This window comes from Sceloporus undulatus, chromosome 2 (genome assembly GCF_019175285.1).
Source record: "Sceloporus undulatus isolate JIND9_A2432 ecotype Alabama chromosome 2, SceUnd_v1.1, whole genome shotgun sequence".
NCBI lineage: Eukaryota > Metazoa > Chordata > Lepidosauria > Squamata > Phrynosomatidae > Sceloporus > Sceloporus undulatus.
Window position 1 is genome coordinate 95,096,764 of NC_056523.1, and position 26,633 is coordinate 95,123,396.

At 40.5% G+C, this 26,633-nt stretch overlaps 1 protein-coding gene across 4 annotated transcripts in view; it reads right to left on the reverse strand.

The window, feature by feature from the left end:
• The window catches only part of MYOT (myotilin), a 69,340-nt gene that overhangs the window by 28,120 nt on the left and 14,587 nt on the right, over positions 1-26,633 (reverse strand). For all 4 annotated transcript variants that reach the window (XM_042453487.1, XM_042453488.1, XM_042453486.1 and 1 more), the window contains exons 4-8: positions 25,882-25,944; positions 22,308-22,449; positions 18,367-18,390; positions 17,766-17,885; positions 15,208-15,406 (exon numbers count right to left, since the gene is read on the reverse strand). In XM_042453487.1, coding sequence (XP_042309421.1) covers positions 15,208-15,406; positions 17,766-17,885; positions 18,367-18,390; positions 22,308-22,449; positions 25,882-25,944 — 548 coding nt within the window. The remainder of the gene's footprint in view (positions 1-15,207; positions 15,407-17,765; positions 17,886-18,366; positions 18,391-22,307; positions 22,450-25,881; positions 25,945-26,633) is intronic.

Below are 26,633 nucleotides of genomic sequence, written 5' to 3' on the forward strand. Positions count from 1 at the left end.
AGAGCTCTGGTGCCACAACAAGCTACAAATCCCAAGATTCTCTAAAATGGAGCCATGAGAGTTAAAGCTGCATCAAACTGCATTATTTCTGCAGTGTGGCAGCAGAACTGAGAAGTGGAGGCAGGCTGAAACCAGGGCATTTGCTTCTGTTAAGAGTGTGTGAGAAAAGCCTTCCAGTTGCTTGTTGACTTATGGTGACCCCATGAATTTCACAGGGTTTTATTAGACAAGGAATATTCAGAGGTGGTTTTGCCAGTTCCTTCCTCTGAAATATAGCCTACAGCACTTGGTATTGATTAGCAGTTTTCCATCCAAGTACCATCCAGGGCTGACCCTGTTTTGTTTCCAAGATCAGACAAAATCTACTGCTTTTAGGGCACAATTGTTTGTTTGAGCCAGCATGGTGCTGTGGTTTCAAGACTGGAGTATGACTCTGGAGATCAGGGTTTGAATTCCAGTTCAGCTAGGGCAGCCTTTCTCAAATAGTGGGGCGGGCCCCCCAGGGGGGGCACGAGGCTCCATAAAGGGGGTCGCGAGGCTCTGTTATGCAGAGGTGTACTTATAACAATTTGATTGACAAATGATACTATTTACAGTCACGTGGGGGGCGCGAAATGTTTTCTTCCTAGGGGGGGCATGACAGAAAATAATTGAGAAGCACTGAGCTAGGGAAACCCACTGGGTGACCTTGGGCAAGTCACACACTCTCAGCTCAGAGGATGGCAATGACAAATCCCTTCTGAAGAAACTTGCCAAGAACCAAACAGCAGTGCCTTGAGTTCCCGCATTTACATATTACTAAACTATATATGCACTATGCATACGCCAAGAAAACCTTATGATAGGTTCGCCTTAGTGTCGCCATACATAAAAAATGACTTGGAGGCACGCAACAGTAACAACAAATGCGACTTCACCTTGCCTGTTGACTTATGGTAACCCCAAGGGTTGCTCAGGCTAGGAATTCTCAGAGGTCATTTTGCCAGTTCCTCCTTCTGAACTATAACCTACAGCGACTGGTTTTCATTGGTGGTGTCCCCTCCAAGTACTAACCAGAGCTGGTCCTGCTTAGCTTCTAAGCTCAAATGAGATCTGGAGCCTTTAGGGCAATGTTTCCCAAACATTGATCTTGCAGATGTTTTTGACTTGGATTCCCAGAATTCCTGACTGTTGGTCAAACTGGCTGGGGCTTCTGGGAGCTGAAGTTCCAAACATCTGGAGGACTGATATTTGAGTTTTAGGGTATAGTAAAAGACAGTTTAAAAGGCGAGAATCAAGCGGCCTTCCCCAGCTCTGGTGGTTCATTTTAAAAAGGAGGGGACTTTGAATGTGAAGCTGAGACAAGCTGCAACTCTGAGGCGCTAGATCAGATTTCCAACCTAGTCCTGCTGCTGACCCTCCTTTTGTTCAGCCTCTTCTCAGCCCTTTGTCCCCTCTATTTTGAGGGGGTTTCTGCAGACCTTCCAAGTAGCTGTGTCTCAATGCAGTAGCTTTAAAATAATACTACTACTACCACTACTACTACTAATAATAATAATTGGTATTATTAGTATTATTACAAACCATTCCCACCCAAACAGACACTGGGGCTTCTCATTCACACAAGCATGGCTTAATGGCTGAAAAATGAGACTGGCAGGTTCTTTTTTTCTGGCCTCTGGTCATGTAGGCTAGGTTTTGCCTCACAGCACACTGACCCAGATTTGAATTCTTCCAGGGTGCCACTCTCATCTAGGAGGCCTTTCAAGAGCCACTTTCCTGTTGGCACACTTTCCACTTGGCAGACTGAGGTCTTTGTGTGTGGTGGCTTGCTCATTGATTTATTTAACGCCTCATAAAACACATTTCTCTGCGCTGTTGTGTGGTCTTGATTTAAAGTATAAAAAAAAACCAACACTCCCATACAATATAAAAATCATAGTGAGAACCAACGTGGTGTAGTGATTTGAGCATTGGACTGTGACTCTGGAGACCAGGGTTTGAATCCCTGCTCAGCCATGTAACCACTGGGTGACCTTGGGCAAATCACACTCTCTCAGCCCCAGAGGATGGCCATGGCAAACCCCCTCTGAAGAAACTTGCCAAGAAAACCCCACAAATAGGTACACCATAAGTCAGAAGCAACTTGAAGGCACACATCAACAACATCAAAAGTATCAGCACAGCATAAAATATATGTACAGTGGATCCTTGTTATACGCTGAGGTTTGGTTCCAAGATCCCCCGTGTATAACAAAATCCATGTATGCTCAAGTCCCATTAAGTATAATGACATAGCAAAATGGTGTCCCTTATAAAAATGGAAAATCAAGGTAAATTTATACTGTTTTGGAACATTTTCAAACCGTGTATGCTTAAATCCGTGTATAAACAATCCGTGTATAAGAAGGGCCGACTGTATGCAGAAGCTGAGAAGAGTTAAAATTATACCACAGAGATGAAAATATAACAAATGCCAACATATACACATTATACTGATATCTCATGATACCTAATGATACCTTCATTAGGTCAACCAAAAAGCACAAAATATATTATGCAAACTTTTGAAGCTCACAGGCTTCTTCATCGGGCATACAGTAGATGTTAAAAATCATGTAACAACACAAAGTCACAGAACTGCATCTTTCTTGATAAATTAAAGGTGCTGTTTAAGATGGCCTTGGGGGCAGGGTGACCAGACGTCCTCTTTTTCCAGGACATGTTTTACATTTCTTCCTTCCATCCAGGAGGAATTTCAAAATGTCCTCCATGATGAGCATAACTAAGAAGCATGAATTTACATCAATGCCAGTGTTTTTAACATTTATTTTATAATATCCTACATTCTTCTTGAATGTCCTACATTTTGCTATACCTTGTCCTCCTTTGCAGTTATGACATCTGGTCAACTTGCTTGGAGGGGAAACTGATGCAGGTAGAGGCCACACCTTTTGTTGGCTATGAGATGGCTGGGGACAGAAACAGCCAAAGCAAAGCAATAAAACTCAACTTTTAAACACTTCCAAACCCTTGGAATCTAGTAGCCAAAATCTTAGTAGCAAGAGAGCCCATATGGTGTAGCAGTTTTTGCACTCTGGGAGCCAAGCCCGGAAACACTACTACAACTCTCCCAGTCAGCATGGCAAACAGGACAACACCATGGAAACACTGCTTGTGAATTTATTAATTAAAACATTTATATCTTGCTTTTCAGAAATGGAGGGGGAAATGATCGAGTCCACTTACCACAACATCATCTACAAACCAGAGTACATCAGGTCTACCTGAACAAGCTGAAACTTCCAAACACTCTTCAAGCAATCCTGTGCAATACTTGTAACACTCCTGTCATCTGGGTATAATATGACATTAATTATTGTGGCCACATCCTATTTTCTAGCTACACAAACAACTGAGGCAGCAGCCAAAGGGACCGAAAACTGATCTGGACACTGCCTCTATTTGAATATCCCACAGTAATGCGCAATCAAAATACATGACTCGGGAGAATGCAAGCCCATTATAACACAAGATGTACCCCCAAATCTCAATCACTGCAACCCACAGCAAATACCAACATAGATCTTATATGGGTTAAATTACACATGTCCAGTCCAACTGTGAATTCCAGTGCTTCTTTGAGAGAAGATGAACATAAGTCACAAAGCTGAATGCCACCATGGACTAATGACAATTCATTCCAAATTGCCAAACTCAGTAATATTATGCAGATGTCAAAGCACATAAAACAGATGTCTATGGCACACTCAAAAGGCAAAGAATATGGGAAGGAACAGCAGCTTGGCAGCACCATCTCATAGACCACCCTTTCCCAAACTTCAGTCCCTGGATGTGGCGTTATAATTCTCATCATCCTCATCCAAGCATGGTTGGAGGTAAGTGGAGTGATGGACTCTAACCATCTGCCCTATAAAAAGAGCAGAAATTATTGGTGATTATCAAACAGAGAAAAAGGACTGGCAAGAAACGGCTCCCAGACATAGAAATGGTCCCGAAACATTTTATTCACAGCAGTTTCCCATGAATAAAAAGTTATGGGACTCTTCCACCTCATTGATGGGAGAAGGATGGAATGAGCATGGCATCGCAGGATATCCTTTGATAATCTTCACACAATCGCACGATAAGGCCAGGAGCATCCCCGTTCTCTCCTATCCTTTCCCCCCCATTTGATAATGTCTCAAAAGCCATTGGAAAAATCCCATTGACACTCTAGCCAAAGTAGGGTTTACATCAGAATTTAGATTCCAAAGAGGTACAAAAGCCAGTTAAACACCATTTGTGAAGTTAATCTTCTTCACAGTCTGCATAGGAAAAACCTTCTAATTCAAATTACATTCATTCATTCAGTATGCATCATGCTTCCCCACATATTCACATGTCTTGGTAATGTAGGTACTAGTTTCCCCCCAGTTTAGCCACACTAAAGGGCAATTTAAACAGGGGAAACAATGCAGAGGAAGGTTGAGGCTCTGATCCTATTCACAACTATGTGGCTTTAAAGCTAATATGGAGAGATGTGCGTGGGTTTATAATGTATATTTGCTCACTTATCCATTGGATATACATCCATTGATCTGAGCTGTAGGTGAAGTTTGGGCAAAGCACTGGTTGATCAGAAAGCTGGGCTATTGTATTACATTTAGTTTAAAAACAAGAAACCACTGATCTTGCTACTGAAGGAGGAGCATGACAACCCTTCAGATAAAACAACAACAATCTCAGGTGAAAAAGGAGGCTTTGGATCACATAGCTCACTTTCTCTGTAAATCTCCTGAGTTAATAAGAATAAATAGGCCTGAACCATCAGGCCAGAACTAAGCCTTCCCACACTTGAACATAATACTTCTTCATCTGCTCCAATCTAATGATGATGATGAGTGAAACTAAAAGATAAATGATAGAGGCCTGAATTCTAGGCAACTGTATGTTTCCACAGCCCCGTTTGATTCCAGTGCGATTCATAAGCCACTGCCACCATCTTGACTTACTGTTCTCTTCAAACATTACCACCACACTATCTTCGGTCCAAAACACACTTCAGAAATAATCCAGTTTAAGACTGGTTTAACTGCCCTGGCTGAATGATAGGGAATTCTGGGAATTAGCCTTCTCTGTCAGAGAGTTCTGGTGCCACAATAGAATACAGTTCCCAGGATTCCCTAGCACTGAGCCATGTTCAAGAATGCTCCAAAGCTGAGCAATGGGGGGGGGGGCACTCTTTCGCTCTATCTCAATGCATGTTTCTATTTATCATCATGATATATTTTCAACAGGTTTTTTTTTCCAGAAAAGAAAGCCAGAATGTTGTTTTAGAGAGCCAAAATGTCATTCATCTGGTAGCTTCAGATCTTGACGAAAAGAAAAATGAGTGCACAGAAGGACACACTTAAACATGTTTTTGCACTTCCTCCTGGTTCAGCAACCTAATATGTGATTCCTTGCTTTTTGCAGGTAAACATGTGTGCTTGCATGTAAAAGGATCCAGGGTCAATCCATAATATCTCCAGATGTGTGTCTGTGTCTGTGGCTTTACGTCATCTGCTGACCCCATTAATTTCATAGAGATTTCTTAGGAAAGGAATCCTCAGAGGTGGTTTTGCCAGTTCCTTCCTCTGAAATACATCCTACATTTCCTAGAACAGCATTTCCTACAGCACCTGGGATTTGTTGGCAATCTCCCATCCAAGTAGTGACAAGGGTTGACCCTGCTTAGCTGACAATACCTGGTATTTATTAGTGGTCTTCCATCCAAGTACAAACCAGAGTTGACCTTGCTTAGCTTCCAAGGTCAGACAAGATGTGGTACCTTTAGGTTATTTAAGCATCTTGAATGAATACACTGATTGGAGTCACTACAGTCCATACTAAACTATTGTGTAGACCAATAGTTGCCCTTTTTTTTCAATTAACTCTCTCCATATGTACAGCTTACGTATTTCACAGGTATGGGCTAAGGAATAGAAATAAAGATATTCAGGGGCCTTTTAAAGGTACACAGTTATAGCACTATGATGTGACTTTAATTGCCCACAAGGCAGGATATAAATGAAGTAAATAAATAAATAGTTCTGACAGAGCTGGTAAACTTTGGACTGGGCTGTATCACTTGAAACCATGAAAGAGGAGCCTCACCAGTGGCTTCCAAGTCAGCGGGGTTGGTGAATCTGCTCCACATTTTAGCCATAACTTTAAAGGCACTTAAACCTGTACCTGAAATAGATTCAGCACTTTGGATAGCTTCTTTCACAACCCAGAATAAATTCACTATTCCAATGACACAGAAGTTATCTCCCTACTGTCACTGGGGCTCACATAACTTAATAAACTTTCATATTTAAAATATCACTGCATATAGGGAGAAGGACTGGGGAAAAACACCAACAATAACCCAACATGCACTGTTCTGTGATGGTGGTAAAAAAAAAACTTGTCAGAAAATTTAGGGCCTAATCCATAGGCACAAGTTGGCCCTCCACAGATTCTGCACACACAGATTCCACCATCCAGGGGTTGAAAATAACATCACACAGTCCCAAAATCTAACCTTGATATTGTCATTTGTATAAGGAGCACCATTTTAGTACAGCATTGCATATAATAGGACTTGAGCATCCATGGAATTTGGTATCCAAGGGAGGATGGTGGTGGTCTTGGCACCAAACCCCAGCAGATACCAAGAACCCCCCCCCCATGGGCTGTACTTCTGCACCAGTGCTCTGAAATATCTTTCCATCAGAGTCCTTTCCAAATTAGTAACTGGATGCAAATAATATATTGTTATTTGGGGAATTCTGGGTGGGCTTTCTTTGTGAGTCGCCAGGACCAGATGAACTACATCCAAGGGTATTAAAAGAACTGGCAAATGTAATATCAGAGCCATTGGCAATAATCTTTGAAGACTCCTGGAGAACAGGAGAAGTCCCAACAGACTGGAAGAGGGCAAACGTTGTCCCCATCTTCAAAAAGGGGAAGAAAGCGGATCCAAACAATTATTGGCCAGTTAGTCTGACATCAATACCAGGAAAGATTCTAGAGCAGATCATTAAACAGAGAGTCTGTGAACATCTAGAAAGCAATTCCATAATCACAAAAAGTCAACATGGGTTTCAGAGAAACAAATCATGCCAGACAAATCTGATCTCTTTCTTTGATAAAATTACTAGCTTGGTAGATGAAGGGAATGCTGTGGATATAGTATATCTTGATTTCCGTAAGGCCTTTGACAGGGTTCCCATGACATTCTTGCAAACAAGCTTGTAAAATGTGGGCTAGACAAGGCAACTGTTACATGGATTTGTAATTGGTTGACCGGCCGAACCCAAAGGGTGCTCAACAATGGCTACCTTTCATCCTGGAGAGAAGTGACCAGTGGAGTCCCACAGGGCTCTGTCCTGGGCCCAGTACTGTTCAACATCTTTATCAATGACTTGGAGGAAAAAATTGGGGGAATACTTATCAACGTTGCAGATGACACCAAATTAGGAGGAATAGCTAATACTCCAGAGGACACGATCAAAATTCAAAATGACCTGAATAGACTAGAAAGCTGGGCCACAGCTAACAAAATGAACTTCAACAGGGAGAAATGTTAGGTACTGCACTTAGGGCAAAAAAATGAAATGCACAGATATAGGATGGGGGACACCTGGCTTAAGGAGACAACATGTGAAAGGGATCTAGGAGTCCAAGTAGACCGCAAGTTGAACATGAGTCAACAGTGCGATGCGGCAGCTAATAAGGCCAATGTGATTTTAGCCTGCATCAACAGAAATATAGTGTCTAGATCAAGGGAAGTAATAGTGCTACTCTGTTCTGCTCTGGTCAGGCCCCACCTGGAATATTGTGCCCAGTTCTGGGCGCCACAATTCAAAAAGGACATTGAGAAACTGGAGCGTGTCCAAAGGAGGGCGACTAAAATGGTGAAAGGTCTGGAAACCATGCCCTATGAGGAATGCCTTAGGAAGCTGGGGATGTTTAGCCTGGAGAAGAGAAGGTTAAGAGGTGATATGATAGCCCTGTTTAAATATTTGAAGGGATGTCATATTGAGGAGGGAGCAAGCTTGTTTTCTGCTGCTCCAGAGACTAGGACCCGGAGCAATGGATGCAAGCTGCAGGAAAAGAGATTCCACCTCAACATTAGGAGGAACTTCCTGACAGTAAGGGCTGTTTGACAGTGGAACACACTCCCTCAGAGTGTAGTGGAGTCTCCCTCCTTGGAGGTCTTCAAACGGAGGCTGGATAGCTATCTGTCAGGAATGCTTTGATTTGGATTTCCTGCATGGCAGGGGGTTGGACTGGATGGCCCTTGTGGTCTCTTCCAACTCTATGATTCTATGATTCTATGGCACTATTTGCAAGTTTGCAAATTTCTGTCTGGTCTTTTGGCAAAAAATGCCTGAAAATCATGCCAAAAGTGGAGGACTTTTGGAAACCAACAGGAGGCCCGAAGCCATATAAAAGTGGAGTCAGTGGCCTGCAGCACATACAACACTGCACTTAGTCCAGCCCTGCTTTAGAGTAAAAAACTTCAAAAACAAACAACAACAAAATGAAACACACACACACAAAATGAATGAGGCAAATTGTTCTACAAAATAATGTCACTATGATTCTGTTTTAACTGGCATGGTAACATCCTATGGAATGCTGGGGTTTGTAGTTTGGTGAGAAGTACTGGAGCTCTCTGACTGAAGATTTTGAAGGCTGCTCCCCCTAAACTACATTGCCCAATATTCATAGGATGGAACATGTCAATTACAGAAAAATTGTAATGCAATTATGTAGTGTGAAAAGGCTCCTGCTTGGCAGTTGAATAGCAGCAATTCCAAGGTTCTGTCTTTTGCAATGTTACCAGCTTACCCCATGTGGCTAGGATCTGAGTCCAGGAGTTTATCCATACAAGGTAGTTGCTATACTACTGCACCATCACTCTTCTAGTGTATTTAAGCCTACATACAGAATAGCCTTTTGGGTGGGGAAGCTCCCTACCAGCAAAGCAATGGGTTTTTAAAAAAAGAAGACGAAGCAGCTGTGTTAATCTCTTGCAGCATAAAAAAAGGAGGAAGGAAAGAAAAGAAAAAAGAAAGAAAGAAATGTAGCAGCACCTTTAAGACTAATTGGTTTTTATCTTTCCATGGCCTTTTATGGATATAAACTCACTTTTTCAGATGAAGTATTGAATCAGGAGCTGCTGTTCTCTACAGTAAGTAGTGGTCAGCCATAATAAATATATGGCTGCTCTTCTCATAAAAAAATCTGAATTGGAACAAAAGAAAAAGATTTACACCTGTTCCAGTTCAGAAAAAAAGCCAAAATTAACCTAGTAATACTAAATTAATTAGCAAATGAAAAGATACAAAAACGCAATACTACTACGATCCATTCTGGATTGGAGGTGGGGAAACACATAGTCCCAAATCACTTGTTTCTTTGCTGGTTGTTTGTCCTTTCCAGAGAGTAAACTAAGAAGGGTTAAAAAGAACCAACCAACCAAACCTGGAACAGATTGTAAAATCAAACTCACATACCTGTACTTGGCACACTCTTTCTACAAGTGCTAAATGAGTATCAATTAACATAAATTCCTCTTAAAAGAACAGTGGTTATGAAAAAGAAATAGTACCTCAAATGAAAACCAACCCCTTTCAGCAGAAGTAGGATCTAGCAAGCGTAGGAGGAACTTGTTCTGTTATTTAGCAGTTTCATAAAGTGCTATGAAAGTGTTAAAAGGTCACATCACCCTTTTGTTAAAAGCTGCTAGCATCTTTTGATTTTGCAGAACTCTGACTGGCTTGTTTTGAGAACTGATTTTTGATAGCCACACATCCATAAATAAGAGCCAATATGGCGTAATTGTTTGAATGGTGGACTAAGATTCAGGGAGATGAGAGTTCAATTCTCTCACTCAGCCCTGAAAACCCAGAGAGTGACTCTCTCAGCCTCGTAGGAAGACAATGGCAAACCTCTAAATAAATCTTGGCAAGAAAACTCTATGAGAGGGCCACCATAACTTGGAGTTGATGTGAAGGCACACAACAAATACAGTCAAGATAACTAGTGAACAAAGACAGTTGTGGAAAGGCTTGTATTCCTCACTGAAGCCAGAAGTGAATAAGCAGTTTGAACAAGGATCTAAAATTTGCACACTTTTGTTCCCATAAACAAACTCTGAACTGCCTCAGTTAATATGTCTCTGTTGGCAAGAGACTGTCTTCCACCGTTAAAGCATTATGACTCCACTTTAACTGCTATGGCTACATCTTATGGATTTCTGGGAATTGAAATGTGTAATTGGAGACCCGGTGGCACAGTGGTACTGCAGCCACCCACTCACAAGCCACAAGACTGTGAGTTAAATTCCAGCCAGGGGCTCCAGGATTGACTCAGCGTTGCATCGTTCTGAGGTCGCTAAAATGAGTACCCAGCTTGTTGGGGACACTTAGCTTATACATTGTAAACTGCTTCAGGAGTGCTTAAGTGCACTGATAAATGGTATAGAAATGTACTTGCTATTACCTCCTATTGCTATAGTTTGGTCAGAGGCCAGGGGAACTTTCTGTCTGAGGAGTCTAAAAGCACGCTTCCTAAACTACAAATTCCAGGAATACATAGGATGGAACCATGGCAGTTAAAATGGAATCATAACACAATCGTTGTGTGATGTGAAAGATCCTTGCAGATAGGAAGTGTAATGAAACTGGTTAAAAAAGGATCAGGAAGCAAACTACAGATAATACAAAAACAAATCTTGCCAAGAAAACCTGATGATTGTTTTACCTTAGGGTTGCCACACGTCAGAAACAACAACAAAAAAAGGCGGGTAGAGTGAGAGCCAGCATGGTGCAGTGGTTTGAGCGTTGGACTAGTAGAACCCTGGGAAACCAGAGTTTGATTACCCTCTTGGTCATAGAAACCCACTAGGTGACCTTGGGAAAGTCACACACTTTCAGCCCCAGAAACCCCTGTGATAGGTACTATAAGTTGGAAATGACTTGAAGGCACACAACCACAACAAACAGATAGAATTTTCAGTATGTATCTGGATAGGTCATCTACAAATGCATACTGGAAAGGTTGTTTTGAAATGAACTTAGTAATAAACATCAGTGGAGGAATCTGAGATATCAGTGTAGCTGGGATTGGTCAAAAACACATTTTGTTCTGTCTCTTCCATTTTGAAAATCCCCAAACAGGCCAATGAGAACTGACCATATCCAGTGTAAATGAAATGCTAATGGACTGTCAGGAGGAAATACAAGAATGCCAGTGGGGGAGATTTGAACAAAGTGGTTAGAACCCAAATTAGTCACACTCCCCACTTCAACAAATCCTACCTGTTTACCTTAATTTACCTGTAAACATGTTCACATCAGTGGTAACTTTCCAGTACCTTTCTGTGCTATGCAGGAAAGAGGGTTGACTAATAGTAAAACAATGTCCTAGAAATATAATCTATTCACTCACAAAAATCTACGTAGCCTGATCCTTCACATGCTCTTGCAACCAACATTTTTACAATGCAATTTACTGTAAACAAGTCATGGAATATAAAGTGGTTTTACAAAGTAATTTTAAAAAGTGTGCATGAAAGAGAGAGGCATGAAGAGGCCCTTAGGATGAAACTCTATAGAGTAAGTCTCACTGAGCATCATGTTTTATTTGTGCAAAAATGCACAGAGGTGAAACTGGCTTGAACTGGCTCAGATTTTTCCAAAAGGCATTTCCAACCTCCTGCATAACATAGTACTGTAGTTTATTTAGCCTTGTTCCTTTTGTTCCAGTGTAACATTTTCCACTGAAGAGACAGCTTTTGTGAATTGTTTCCTGGATGAGAGTGTGACAGTGTCATCTTATTTTTATCCCTGGAATCTTATCAAAGGCCAACCGGTGATTCGAAATGGATTCTACATTTCCATGTGATCCAGCTTGTGGAATCATCCTTTAAAACAACTAGCTGCAAGGACAACTAATTCTGATGAAATGATTTCATGTGTTTGTATCCCAAGTATGCAAAATGTAATGCTGGAACTGACATCACCTTTTGGGAACAACTACCAAGTACAGGAGAAGGCAGCAATCTATTTTCATCAACTGTCAACATACTTACTAATATGACCCATGTATTCTGATTTTAGTGCTGGAACTGCGGAAATAACTGATGCCAAATTCTTTTGTCTTAACATGTTCAATCACATTTGTCTTAACCTGCCCAAGGGCATTTAAATTAACCTGGACAAGACATGAGCTCTGAAATGAGCAAAGTTTTAATCCCCCCCCCCCATTTTAGTCATTTAGGAGTTGTCAGTACTGGCAAAATAATGTGACTTCAAATCGACTTGAAGCCTGCCTGTTGAGATGATGCCAAACCAAATGGACACTGACATGAAGCCATTCTTTGGGGCTAAAAACCAGAGCAAAAAGAAACTCTGAATTTCCACCGTAACACAAAAAAAGCACATCATCACATATAAACAGCACAGCACGAGCGCAGGAATGTGAGAAGACTTAGGTGGCATATGGAAGTGGTCTGGAGTATGTGCCTTGGGACCAGTGAGATGCAGCTGCCAGTGGCATTGCTTGCCATATGGGTTTTTTGTTTGAGCATACAGGTGCATGAATGGCCAACTGTATCATCACTCCACAGACCTGCCACATGCCTCATGATGCAAAAGTATGTCAGACAATGCAATAGATGTCATTAAAACATACACAAACCAGACAGCCCAACAGAGGGTAATGGGTGAAAGGGGCTAAAGTGAGCATATATGGGGGCCTCCATGACTGTACTTTGCCAGTGTGTCCCTGGGCACACCAATGTACTTATGGGTGGTGTATCACTTGTGCAGCTGTGTGACTAGTCACATGGGGCATCAAATGGGATAGCAGCTAAGCAGGAGGAGCTAGGTAATTCTGGTCTCAGTCTGTGTGATGGTATGCATGCACAGGGGGGGGGGGAACCAAGAGGTGCAGCTTGACTCCATGTGGTGTGAACTGCCCTTGGGAGCAGACCTTGCAGACAGTGAGGCTTCCACCTGCTTTCATAAAAACTGGGACTGGCTGGTTTTTCCTCTCCATCTGCTCAGCCCCTTAGTTTTCTCATTACAAAATAATACTTATTAGTGAGCAATCAGTGTCCCAGTAGCATGGTGTAGTGATTTGAGCATTGGACAATGATTCTGGAAACCAGGGTTTGAATCCCCAATTAGCCCTGGAAGTCCACTTGGTGACCTTGGGCAAGTCACACTCTCTCAGTCTGAGAGGAAGACCCCTCTGAACAAATCCCCTCTGAACAAATCTTGCCAAGAAAACTCTGTGATAGGTTTGCCTTAGGGCTGCCATAAGTTAGAAACGACTTGAAGGCACACAAGAACAATGACAACAACAACCCTCTGTAGTGTAAAGTGACCAGATCATACAACTAGAGTATGTCTAATGTCTTCTTGTCTTCTTTTATATCTTCTTATTCCTAGAATGTGAACACTCCACAGAAACTGTAAAAATCTTGCTACCTGGGGAACAGAATACCAAATACTGAAACCATAAAGAAAAGACTAGCCTGAAACAACTTGATGTCTGTTTTCAGGAAATTTGAAAAGACAGAATGACTAGGATATGGCTTACTTTCTCAAGACAGACTCTTATCTAAAGGTGTTTCCTATATAAAGGGCTGCTTGAGATTGGTTTAAAGGTCAAGAAAGAGATCTAATTTCTAGTCCAGCCAGGGTAGATCCACTAAATCTGTCAGATGTATGTAAGTGTTGACTTATGCTTCCACAACTTGTTCAGTGGGTCTCCTCTAACTAGTAATTGGATTTAGGCCTCAGGAATGTAAAGCTGGGGGTGGCTGTGAAGTTGCTTACCAGGCATTTAGAGAACAGGTTAACCTAGTCTTTCTGAACTGATTACACAACTGGACATGCCCAGTTGTGCATGGGTGAAAGCAAGGACAGCTGGACAAAAATACATTTCATTGTATTACTATTCAAATTATCATGATTTTTAAATTGGTATCTCTATATATAAAGTCACATGTGCTAATCTGTGCATCCTTGTTGGTGATGCATTACGTAGCTACCCTATATAAGAAGCTGCAATTCCTTGGATCTTGTTCAGCTGGAACAAGGGATCAAACTAGGCAACACTAAATACAGGGATAATACCTACATCAGATTTTTTGGGGAAAAATGATAGGATTGCCCTACCTTTACATTTTTATCCCATTTTTACTAAAGAATGTTTTTAGACTGGTGTAATTGTTAACAATGTATTTAATTATCCTGTCTTATTGGCCTTTTTTTTTTTCAGAAGTCTGGGGTCTCTACTATCACAAGATCACTGACAATGGAAGGAATACCATAATTTCTGCCCCTCTTCCTGTATGAAGAAATTATTCTTTTATAGAGGCCCCTGCTATTACAGAGAGCCTTGCTATTACAATTACCTTTGTAAATTCTAATAATTCCACAGAGAATTCTCATATTAAAAATTAGTGTTCAGATCAGATAATTATGTTTAATAGGTTGATTATCAAATCCAGAAACAGGATAATCAAACTTGTTGAACTGCATGTTGCTTTCAGTCATAGGAAGCTAATGATACTTGATACAAGTACATTGCTAGAATGCAATGTTAACTATTTAGCAAGCCTGACAAAGGTTTGGCTGTTGGTTCCCATTTAGCAGGTAATAATTTCTCTGGTTTTGCTTTAGCAGGGAGTAATTTCTCTACTCTGTATTTATTTGTTTAGTTCCACTATTAATCTTCAACAGTTTCTGAACAAAACTTAGATCCCAGTCACACTGATACAGACCTGCAGAATAACTGGGAAATTGTTCGAAAAATATTCAAATATTGTTGAAGCAAATTTGTAGTCAGCTGAAGGCATTTGTGACCATACTTATTTTAATGGTTGTGCTACATCTTACTGTTGTGTAGAAGTCACTATAATTAATAATCCTTTCCCCACCCCCTGCTTAGCATACTCATCTGAATTAAAAGCCTATAGCACAGAGCGCCTGATGCAATAGCATGCTAGATATCCAGTTTAGTTTAGTATATACATGCAGCTAGACCAACAAGCAACAGGGCATTCAGAAATGCATGTCACACAGAAGGCAGGGGTGTGTAGATATTCTTTGTAATCATCTCTATCTAACATAATTGCTGAGTTGAAAAGAGTTGAGAATATTTGTTTTGCCTTACCATGGGTATGAACCCTCTGAATCCTTGTTCTTATTGCCATCGTTCTGCCACCAGAAACTTCCATATTCCTCTTGATCTGCTGAACCAGAGGGATTTTGTGGCATTACACTACCAGGATTGTTCTGTACATCTCTTCCCAGTGCAGTGTTTGGCATATCTAACCATGAAGGAGCTTCGTTGAAACTTTCTATCTCTGTTCCTGAAAAGTAGTTACAGAAACAGAAATCAAATCCAAAGCAGTGACTCAGTCCATTGTATGTCATTCTCCTTGGTGTTTTTTCCTCTGGCAATCTAATTATTCATTAGGGAGATTGAACTATATCTTCTTGGTATGGTTTTATATTTCATGAAATACATAAAGACATAAATAAATATCGATAATATCCAACTGTTTAGACATTTAACATTGATAATTGTGTACATGAAACATTTAAAAATCTAGGATCCCTGTGGGATCCAGTATACAACCCAGTGAGCATTATGAGAGAATTAAACCTCTGTTTCTTTGAAATTAATTTTAGATACTAAAAATAAGGGGTGGGATTTTATATTTTGGAATCCTATTAAAGCTGGTGTGATTTAAATCTCCATTGGTGGTACATTTCACAGATTTTGAGTGAATGCCTTTTAATTATGCATGTCTCTTAATTAATTATTTTTATTTAAATAAATTATTTGTGTTTATTCTTTTTTCAAAGACTGAATAGCTTGCATGGAGCTTCCAGACAAGTTTTCTGTGCAGATACTGATGGATGTGAGTCTGTCTGTCCACCTGCCTGCCCTTTCCTTCTTTTAAATTACAAAATAGCATCATGTATCTATCATCTGAAAATTCTTTGATCATCCTGTTTTCAGTGATGTAGTTAATTCTGAGGCTAAATTACACCCTACAACAGGTAGCATGAAGCTAAAGATGACTTTATTTTTTACTCTAAAATACGTAGATTCACCTATGAAACAGCTTGGGTCTTACAGTATTTAAGCCATACCATCTCTGCCTGATTTTTATTGAAAAGTTTGCCCCCCACCTGATGTTTTAAGTCTTACATATATATGAGCGGTGGGAGGGAGGAGTAATCTTTAGTAGCATACTAACTATTTAATGTAGTGCATACTTTGACCCTTAGACTGTGGGGCTTAATGTATGTGCAGGAAGTGGGGTTATCTACAAATGTTAACATGCATTATTTCATTTACATCACAAGGTTGTAAGAAACCTGGCTCTTATATCTGGAGACTCTCCTCCTCATTCTCTTGAGTGGGGTCCTCAAGTTCTACCCCAAAGCCCTAATGCTATCATTTATGCCAGGATTTCAAGAAAAGACATCAAACTAGGCATGAAACCAAAGCTTCACTAAACATTTTTAACATGCTCTTTTTCACTGATTGTTTCTCACCAAGGGCTTTATCACAGGAGATTGTCAAAGTGGAATTACAGCAAGACAGTTGTGTCTGTGACTACCATATCACATGACATTTTGTTTGTCTCATGTTTATCTTCCATCTGTTTTTTTGAGTTTTCCTATCACTGATGGGCCAAACCTATCAATGCCTCCCAATGGCACTGCTTTTCCACTACTGATTCATGTGTGATAAGGTCTTTCTGCTGCAGTTCCAATATGCAGGCAGTCACATGGTGTGGGTGGATGTGATTTTGTTCCTCTCTCCTCTCCCCCTTGCTATTCCCAAGCAAGTTTTTTTAACAATTATTTTCATTTATTTCCTATTCTTTTTACTTAATCAATTACTTTGACTGTCCAATTAAAAAAAAAACCAGATCAAAAGGCATGCTGGGAATGGCATAGGAGAGAAAGGTGGGGTTATGAAGGCTGGAGTGCAGAAGAGCCCAGGACTAAAGCAGCACCATGGCACGTTTTGAAGAGCTGTGTGAAAATGACTGTCCCCAAACCCCTATGTTTGCATTTCCTATACTAATGTGATTATGCCATTTTAGCAGCCTGGCGTGATAAAGTCCTGAGTGTGATAAAAGGATTTTGTTACACAGTTTGTGGTTGAAACACAGGACTGGGTAGCAGTCTCCCAGATTTAAACAAGGGGTGCTGAGGAGCTGGAGCAGGGGTAGGCAACCCTTTTGAGCCGGGGGCCGGGTTGCTGTCCCTCAGACAAATGGGGGGCCGAAGCCAAAAAATAAATAATTAAATAATTTTTAAAAAGTAAATAAATAAATAAACCGGGACAAATGTAGGACAAAATTTTCAAATGGAAGGCACGTTTTAAATAAAAAATGGAGGAAACGCGAAAAAAATTGCTGATTTTTAAAAAAATGTTAAGATAAATGCATGTTTCTGAGGCTTCTATAGACAATTGCCCCACCATGCCGCCAAAGGCCCAGGCGGCAATCGGCAGCAGGACCGGGCTGGGGCCGGTCCCAAGGCCTCGCTGGGCCGCATCCGGCCCGCGGGCTGCAGGTTGCCTACCCCTGAGCTGGAGGAACCAGCGATTGCTATGTGTTTGTAGGACTTTCCAAAAAGTGGCAGAAACTGAGTCAAAGATGCTAGGAGAAAACTGGGAGCTGGTGGGAGAGAACATGCAATTACCTTGGGAAACAAAAAGGCATGCGCTGGATGCCACTGTGCCAAACTCATTTTCAGCAACACATTTAAATATTCCAGAATCTTCAGGAAAGGCTTCTGTAATTACCAAGGTGCAAACTTCCTCTGAAAGGAGGAAATAACTCAATGAGATACTTTACAAAATTTACAAGAGGAACGCCATACCACCGCCCTGCAAAACGGTTGTGCATGACCTCACAGGGAGTTTACCTGATTTTCCATAGCATTGGAACACAAATATTTTACAAGTGAAAATAAATCAATGATCAGGCGAATAAGAATACTACAGAAGTATGCAACACAAATATTACTGTGAACAATTTTTTTTCATCATTGCATATTTGTGCCTCTCTGCCCCTATTATCAGGCCGAATCACTACATTATTTCCAAGATCTAGCAAGAAAGATCTGCCTAGTGAAACAGAATTATATGCAGGCACCATAATGAATAAATGATATGACTATGCATCTATATTCCACTGTTCAGCAAGGCCTTGCTGTAGTAATTGCATGTGTCTAGATGTGGCACACACACACACACATGATAATCCTACACAATTTGCCTAATTATTTAAAATGTACTTACCAGGCACCATTGATAAGCAAGCCTCTGTAAATTAAAACAAACATAAAAGAATAATATAATTTCAGGCTGTTGTTTAATTATCTTATTTTCTAGACAAAGCTGATTGCAGACTAAAAGCCAGGCTAACAATTTGTGGTTTAATGGAACACATCATTTGGTCACAAACCTTTATTTATCAGAACAGACCCAGACACAAAGATAAAACACTCCCCCCCTCTCCACATGATGTACTAAATATTACTAAACCAGTCAAAGATACTGCACTTCAGCTATTTCATTCTAAACTATTGTTCTGTTTCCTTCTCCCAAAAGCTTGTTTGAAAATTAACTATGTATCTCTCCCCTGGAAACTAGAACATGAACCAAGTAATTCAAATTACAAGAAAAAAGATTTCACCTAACAATGGGGAAAACTCCTTGTCTATAAGAGGTGTTTGACAGTCAACTAGTCACTACTAGGTGGTAGTGAGATCTCCTTCTTTAGAGGTTTTAAAGTAACAGTTAGATGGTCTGTTTTTGGGATGCTTTAGTTGTGTATTCCTGCATGGCAGGGGGTTGGATTAGTTAGCCATCATGGTTTCTTCCAACTTTATGAACCTATTATTCTAAATTTCAGATGTCATAAAAGTATAGACTATTTCAGTGTAATCATAGTTCAGAGAATATTTCATTGTGGTGTGTATTTTTTTCCTGACTCTTTGAAAGTGGATAAGGAGTGGAGTGAGAACTAGATTCATATTCTGTTTCCCTCTCTAATGCCCAAATATATGAACCTATTTATCCTGTATACTTTAGGACAGTTTCACATATCATGCTATATTGTTAAATTTCCATCTGTCAAGAAAAGAGTAAGCAAAATGATATTAAGGATACAATCTATCCCACATTTCAATCAGTGGGAAAGATTTCTATCAATCTGAATGCTTATAAGTTCTCCTGAAAACAGGTGCTTCCACATGAAGAATACAAAGTATTAGTCTTTACATTGATCTATCCACTTTCTTCTTTTGTGAGCATTGCTTAACCAAAGCTACTAGCTTTCCAAAAGTTTAAAGTGGGGTGTTTTTGGGCTGTTTTTCCATTGCTGTTATACCAAAATTAAGCACAAATCTAACACTTCAACAGTATGGCCTTGTTCCCAGTACGTTTAAATACGGATCATGATCCAGGTTAAACGGGCATGGTTCCCACTGAATCTGATTTCAGAAATCGATTTAGAAAGGAGGGCCATGCTTTTTGTCCATTTTTGCCCATTTAACCCACATCAAAAAGACGCGGGGAAAATGGAGTGTTTTTTGGGCTGAATCAATTTATTTAGAAATAAATTGATTCAGCCCAAGTGGAAACCCGGCAAATTCAAATCAGAATTGAATCTGCCCTGTTCCCACTGGCAGCCCAGCCCAGGGGGGCAACTGGCATGGACTGGCCTTTCTTGCCCCCCAAATCCCCAGCCCAGCCTCTTTACTGGCTTCTTTGACCACTGATTGGGTTCCCTAGGCTTTTTTATAAATTTCCCGCAGCCAGGGAGGCTGGAAGGAGGTCGCAGAGATGCCAGAAGCCTTACAACCTCCTTTCTGGCTTCCCCCCGACTTCTCTGTGACCTCCATCCAGCCTCCCCGGCTAGGGGAAATTTATAAGAAAGCCCAGGAAACCCGGTCAGTGGCCAAAGAAGCCAGTAGGGAGGCTGGGCTGGGGATTTTGGGGCCAGGAGAGGCCAGAGATGGGCCAGACCATCAAGCTGCCCCCCCTGCCACTGAACTGATTCCTGAAACCAGCGCAAACATAGTGGGAACCACATTTTTTCAGAACCGGTTTCAAGAAATGGTTAAGGAAACAGATTTTCCGGTAAGTTGGAATGGGCCCCATATTATCAGTGGATTCATTGTCATTTTATCAGATCAGTGTCTGATGAGGGGAAAGGGGCCTTGCATATCATGTTGCTTTTGATATATTTCTCCATTCCGTTTGTTGTGAAATCAGAACTGTCTACTGAATTAGAAACTAAGCCTAGTCAAGGACTAACATATGTCTTTCTTTTTCCAGACATGTCCTCTTTTGGGAAGCTAAAATATCTGTCAGGATAGTTTTTTTAATTGTTGGGGGATTTTTTAAAAAAATGCCTGATACTGCTTTGCTTCCTGCCACCTGACTCTTCCTCCTCATTACCATCTCATCTGCTCCATCTAGAACTGTGCTAGGAGCAGAGGTGAAAGCCAGCATGTCATTGTGCTAAGAGAGAGACAGAGAGGTGAAACGGATGGGCAAGATAAGGCTGTTTCCAACCACTTTGAAGTTGGGGTGATTAGATGACACATGCCTCCAAAGTGGCTGGAAACCGGATCAAACTATGCTCCAGGGCTAAAAATCTGAGCAAAAAGAAGCTGGGATAGTCTGACTCAAGGCAGAAAATGTTCATCTAACTATAAATGCCCTGACTTAAGTGCAGCAGCAGCAACAGCAACAAAAATACCCAGCAGAACAGCTTGATGCTGTGCTGTGTGGTCAAGCCGTGCATATTTGGCCTGTCAAAATGTACATAAATACATTTATAATAAAATAAATAAATATAAAGTTTCTAATTAAATCGAGGCACATAAAATAAAAATAAATATAAAGTTTATGATTAAATGGAGGTACATAAATAAATATATGTAGTATATTTATTGTAGGAGTATTTGGAAAAAGCAGGATCGAGCTGTTTCTTCCTGCACATCTGTTCTGGCCCAATGACTTGGAGATGGAGGGGAGAAATGAGATAGACCTCAGAGGATGAAGGCAAGCATTAAAATAAAATAAAATGAAATAAGCTAGCCAAGCAAGGTGGCTGAAGGAGCCTTCAGCCACACATGGGTGATGGAACAAGATGGCTGGGCAGGACAGGCGAGGCAGCTGTTGGAAGAGGCAGAGGAGAGGGAAGGAAAAAACTGTTGTTTAATACGATGATGGTAAGAATTATTTCTAGTAGCAATTAACACAACTTACATAGTAGGGGTATTTAAAGTGAAAGTAATCATAGTGATTGGTGGTTTGTAGTAGTTATTCAATAAATATGTACTCAGTTTCAAAATACAGTGGGCCCCAAGTATCCTCTGGGGTTTGGTTCTAGGGAAGCCCGTGGATACCAAAATCCATGGATGATCAAGTCCCATTAAACACAGTGGCAAGGAAATGGTGCCCCTTATATAAAATGACAAAATCAAGGTTTGATTTCATGTGTGTGTGTATTTTAAATAGTGGATAGTTGAATCTATGGATAAGGAATCTGTGGACACGGAGGTAATGCTAACCTAGTCTTTATTTAAATGTCACACTGTAGCCTTCTTGAATTACCCCTTCAGTACCTCTCACTCCTCTCAGAAAACTACTACTGGAGTTTAGCACCAAGAGCCCTTTCACCCTATACCATCATATGATGCCATTTTCATTGGCATGGCATGGATGATGCCACTTTCACTGGCATGGTTCTGTCCTATGGACACTTGGGATTGGTAGTTTAGGGAGTGGCATTTAGAAGTCTACTCCACAGAGCTCTAGTGCTTCACCAAACTGCAAGCCCCAGGATTCCATAGAATGCAGCCATGGCAATTAAAGTGGAATCATAATAAAATAAAATATAATGCTGTAATTGTGTAGTGTGATAGAGCTCCAACCCTAGAAAGTACATAATATTATGGATACAATAAGAGATGCAGTGGAGCTGGGGCAGGGTCATGGCAAAGGCCCTTCTGACCAGGGCAAGTTGATGATTGGTAGCGCCCGTTTCTTCCATTTTTTTTCTTCCCTACACATAGACTTTTTTTTAAAAAAGATTCTTGTTCGTTATTAAATAGTCCAGTGGGTTACCTAACAAACATCATCTTTTTTAAAAAGGCATAATTCCTATTTAAAAACAAAAAATGTTTCACCAATGGAAGAATACTTTTAAAAAGAGAGATACCTACTTTTCCTTAATATTCGAAAGTCTGCAGAATCAATTATTTGATTATGTTCTCTGTACCAGCGGACCTGAAGAGTAGGTGATGCTCGAATTCGACATTCAAATACTACTAGCTGGCCATTGCTGGTTTTAATATTCTGGAGGCCCTGAATAAAGAGTTGAAAAAAACCACAGAGTTTATGTGTCAGATAAAGTTCCCACATACTTACACTGAGATTGTATTTTGAAAGAGGGGAATGCAGTTTGTTATGGAAGAATTGTCTGTGTTAAAAGCAAGTGTGATTATACAGGCTAATCCCCAATTGTTAAAAAAAACAAAACAAAAAACAAACAAAACAAAACTGAGAATAAATTCTAAAACAGCATCCTTTCAAACCATCTTGGATGTAAAAATGCATTAGTCTAACTTGGAGCTTGGGAAAATTACTTTTTAGGACTACAGATCCTAGAATGCCCAGTTGGCACAACCACTGACCTAGGCTGTATCCACACTGCAGAAATAATCCAGCATGACACCACTTTAATAGCAATGGCTCAATTCTGTTGGATTCTGGGAACTGTAGTTTTGTGAGACATTTAGCCATTTGTCAAATGAGCTCTGGCACCAAATAAACTTCAGTTCCCCAAATTCCATAGGATGGAGCCGTGGCAGTTAAAGTGGTGTCAAACTGGGCTATTTCTGCAGTGTGGATGTAGCCCTAAACAGATTTGAATGAAATACACTGTAATTGTATGTGTGTCTAGCCAGAAGTAAGCCCTCTTGAGATCAAGCACAATTACCTGGGAATATGCATTATCCCACATGTATAGTTATACACTTTTTAATGTCCAACAGCTCCTCCCCCCTCATTTGCAGTCAGCTATGTTCCTTACATTTCTCACAGAGACTAGATTAATGTGACTGGAGATGGGATACTGGACTCTAAGTGAAAGAGCGAACTCATTTTGGAAAGAATGAACCCATTTTTCTTAGATCTCAGACAAAGTTGTATTGCTAATGGAATTCAAATTTTATCTCCTGGACTCTGGAATGCTTTGTTCCCAGTGCCACATGGCCAGAAAGAAGAGGGGCCTGCCTGCATAGACATCCCCCCATACCATCTCAACACATAACTTTTAATGTTTTTGTTCATATATAGTTTTTAACACCTTTGCCTGATGAAGAAGCCAGTGGAACTTTGAAAGCTTGCATCATGAATTTTGTGCATTTTGGTTGGTCAAAAAAAGGTATAATCGTTCTGTCAATTTTGGATGTTATTGTACTTTTGCTATACGACTAATACAGCTACCACTGAATATGTTTCCATTTTTCTTAGAAACAGAATGAACAAGTAACATCATTTGGATCTTGGTCTCATGCTTAGAGCTGCATCTGGCCTTTCCGTTAGGAAAGAATGAAGCAACACTCTCAGAAAGCAGATATATGAAGATGTGTCAGTGGTCCACTTGATCTCTTCTCTTGAGCTCTTTCTCTTCACAGTCTGTTCTGGGCCTCCCAGAAAACTGAGCTGGCCCAGGTACAGTAGATGACTTATCCCAATGACATATCCTGTCACTAGCATAGAAATAATATCCATTAGCCTGTCCAGTTGGCTTTTGTATGTGGAATTTGGGAGTGGGGCACAATTTTGTCCCTTGCCTCAAGCGGTTAAATATCTTTGCTTGAGACCTTTTAAAATGTTACTGACATTTCCTCTTCTATTCGGATGACATAAAACAAACATAAAAAACCAACCTAGAGTACTGGTTATCTTGTTTTGATGGTGGTTACTGAGACTGCTGCCACACTGCACAGTTAATGCACTTTGACAGAGCTTTAACTGTCATGGCTCCATCCTATGGAATCGTGGAATTTGTAGTTTGGTGAGAGACCAGAGCTCTCTGACAGAGAAAGATACACAGCTCACAAAACTACAAATCCTAGCACTCCATAGCATTGAGCCATGGCAGTTAAAGTGGTGTTAAACTGCATTAATTCTAAAGTATAGATGCATCCTGAGTTAAGCCTGCTTAGAAATTTTCAGCAGTCTCATACTATGATGTGTATAACCTGTCAGATATGTAGGGATAGGCTGTGTGGTCACTCAGTGATAAGATACATTAAATTCTGAAAATGAGCTATTGATTTTAAAACCCTGCTTTTCAATCATGACTGATTTCCCAAGCAGATTTATTATTGTGAAGTTGAAGGCTTTCATGGCCAGAATCGTTGTTTTTTGTGGGGTTCTCGGGCAGGAAGATGGTGTTAAAGGGAAATGTGGAAGACAGTGCAAGGGACTATTGATGGCACGAACAGCTCCAGTCACGCTATTGAAAAGACATGCAGTAATAAAAGCTTCTAAATCAGTATGTTTCCATTCTCTTTAAACAATGCAATGACAGCAAGACTGAGTTGAAACCAAGGCTCATGTGATAAAGTCCTACACCATTATAGGACTATGAGTCCACTTTAATTGCCATGGCTGCATCCTATGGAATCTTGGGATTTTTAGACTGATGAAACACTATAGTCCTCTGGCATTGAATTTTAAAAAGCTTTCCCTACACTGCAGATCCCAGGATTCTATGGGATGGAACATACTAGTTAAAATGGAATCATGGTGCTATAATTGAGGAGCTTATTGCATGTATGTTAATTCAGCTTACCTCTATCCGGTTTAAAATTTATTTTGGGCAGCATCCTGATGTTATCAGATGGTTTTTATTGCTGAATTTGCTGCCCGAATACTGCCAGGGTCCACCCCCACTTCCAGAGCCACTCCAGCAACCATTTTCTTAACTCGGAAAACTTCTGGATCTCGGAAAAGAGCCGCAAGGAGTGGCTCTGGAAGTGGGATGGACCCAGGCTGTATTCAGGTGGCAAATTTGGCAGTAAAAACCATCTGATAACATCAGGACGCTGCCCAAATTAAATTTTAAACTGGGTAGAGGTAAACTGAATTAGTATGCATGCGGTAAGCTTCTGAGTATTGTGAATGGGTCCCATATTATCCCAAATTTCTGTTATTTCCCACCCACATTTGCTGTCTCTGATTCTTTTATAACTCCAAACATTGGCAAATAATTATTTGAATAAAATTAAAGTGATGAAAGAAAATGCATGATGTGAAACATATAGAGAAAAATAAAACTGCCCTATATTTGGATTCAGTCTTCATGGAGTGGCACATGGGAGGACAAAAAAGGATGGCCAAGTGTCCTGTTATATGGAGAACTGTCCTCCACTCAAAAAGCTGTCAAAGAACAGTATTTGGTTGATGGTATCTGCTATTTTGAAAGACTGTCAGGGCCATGTTAAAAAGCATCATAACAAGGGAGGGGGCCTTGAAGTTGTTCATTACCCTTTACTACCTGGGCAGTATACTGAGTGTGTCTGCCTGATTACAGGATCTTTATGTTTAAATTATTTTACTGGTATTTAAATTGTAATAGTTATATCTTTTGATCTGCATGTGTAAGTCTGATGTTTTTTAAAAGGGGGACAATGTATAAGTGGTCCTTTTAGGGGGAATGGGACTTCTCATGCCACAAGAGAATCTTTGGATCCACCCCACTCGTGAGCAGATGATGGCACTTACCTTTATAAACATAGGGGCTGCTTCATAGGTAGATCCAGACTGGTTTTTTGATTGATTCTGCATCTGCAGTATTAAAAGAAATGGGACACTTTGCAGGCACTGTATCCAGTGTGTAGATTCTTGGTTGCTGCACATCCCTTTCTTGTCTCCCTTCCCCATTCTTACGAAATAAAGAAGTCTTTATTGTTTGGGATTTGAACACCAGGGTATGATGTTGTTTTATTTTGAGAACCTTATTTGAGCACACTGAGGGGAAAATCCCTTTAGCAAATATACATTATTTTTGCAAAAAGAATGTTGTATGGTGATAATTGAATAAGAGATGGTTTTACTGTTTTGTCATAGTAAGTTTTGAATGTGAGCCCTGAATATGCCAGTTCAGAGCTATTGATTTCCACAAGTCCCTTGTGGTGGTTGTCACAGATTCAGCATGAGTGGTAAAGTCCATGACAAAAACTGATATGCCATGTGTCACAACATACTATTGTGTTTCTCATTATTAATAAGATATTGCACAAAGTTCAGTGCAGACTTGAATCATGCAGTATGCCTCATGGGACAGCCAGAGGCTTGAAAAGTAGATTTCTTACTGATGACTGTTGCCATGCAAGACTGCCATGACCAGAGTTTGGAATAGTTTCCTCTTCAAGACTACAGCTCCCAGAATCTAGCCAGCATAGTCAGGAGTTGTAGTACAAACAAACTGCTCCAAGTTCTGACCATGACAATCACAATTTTGTCTTGAGGAGCAC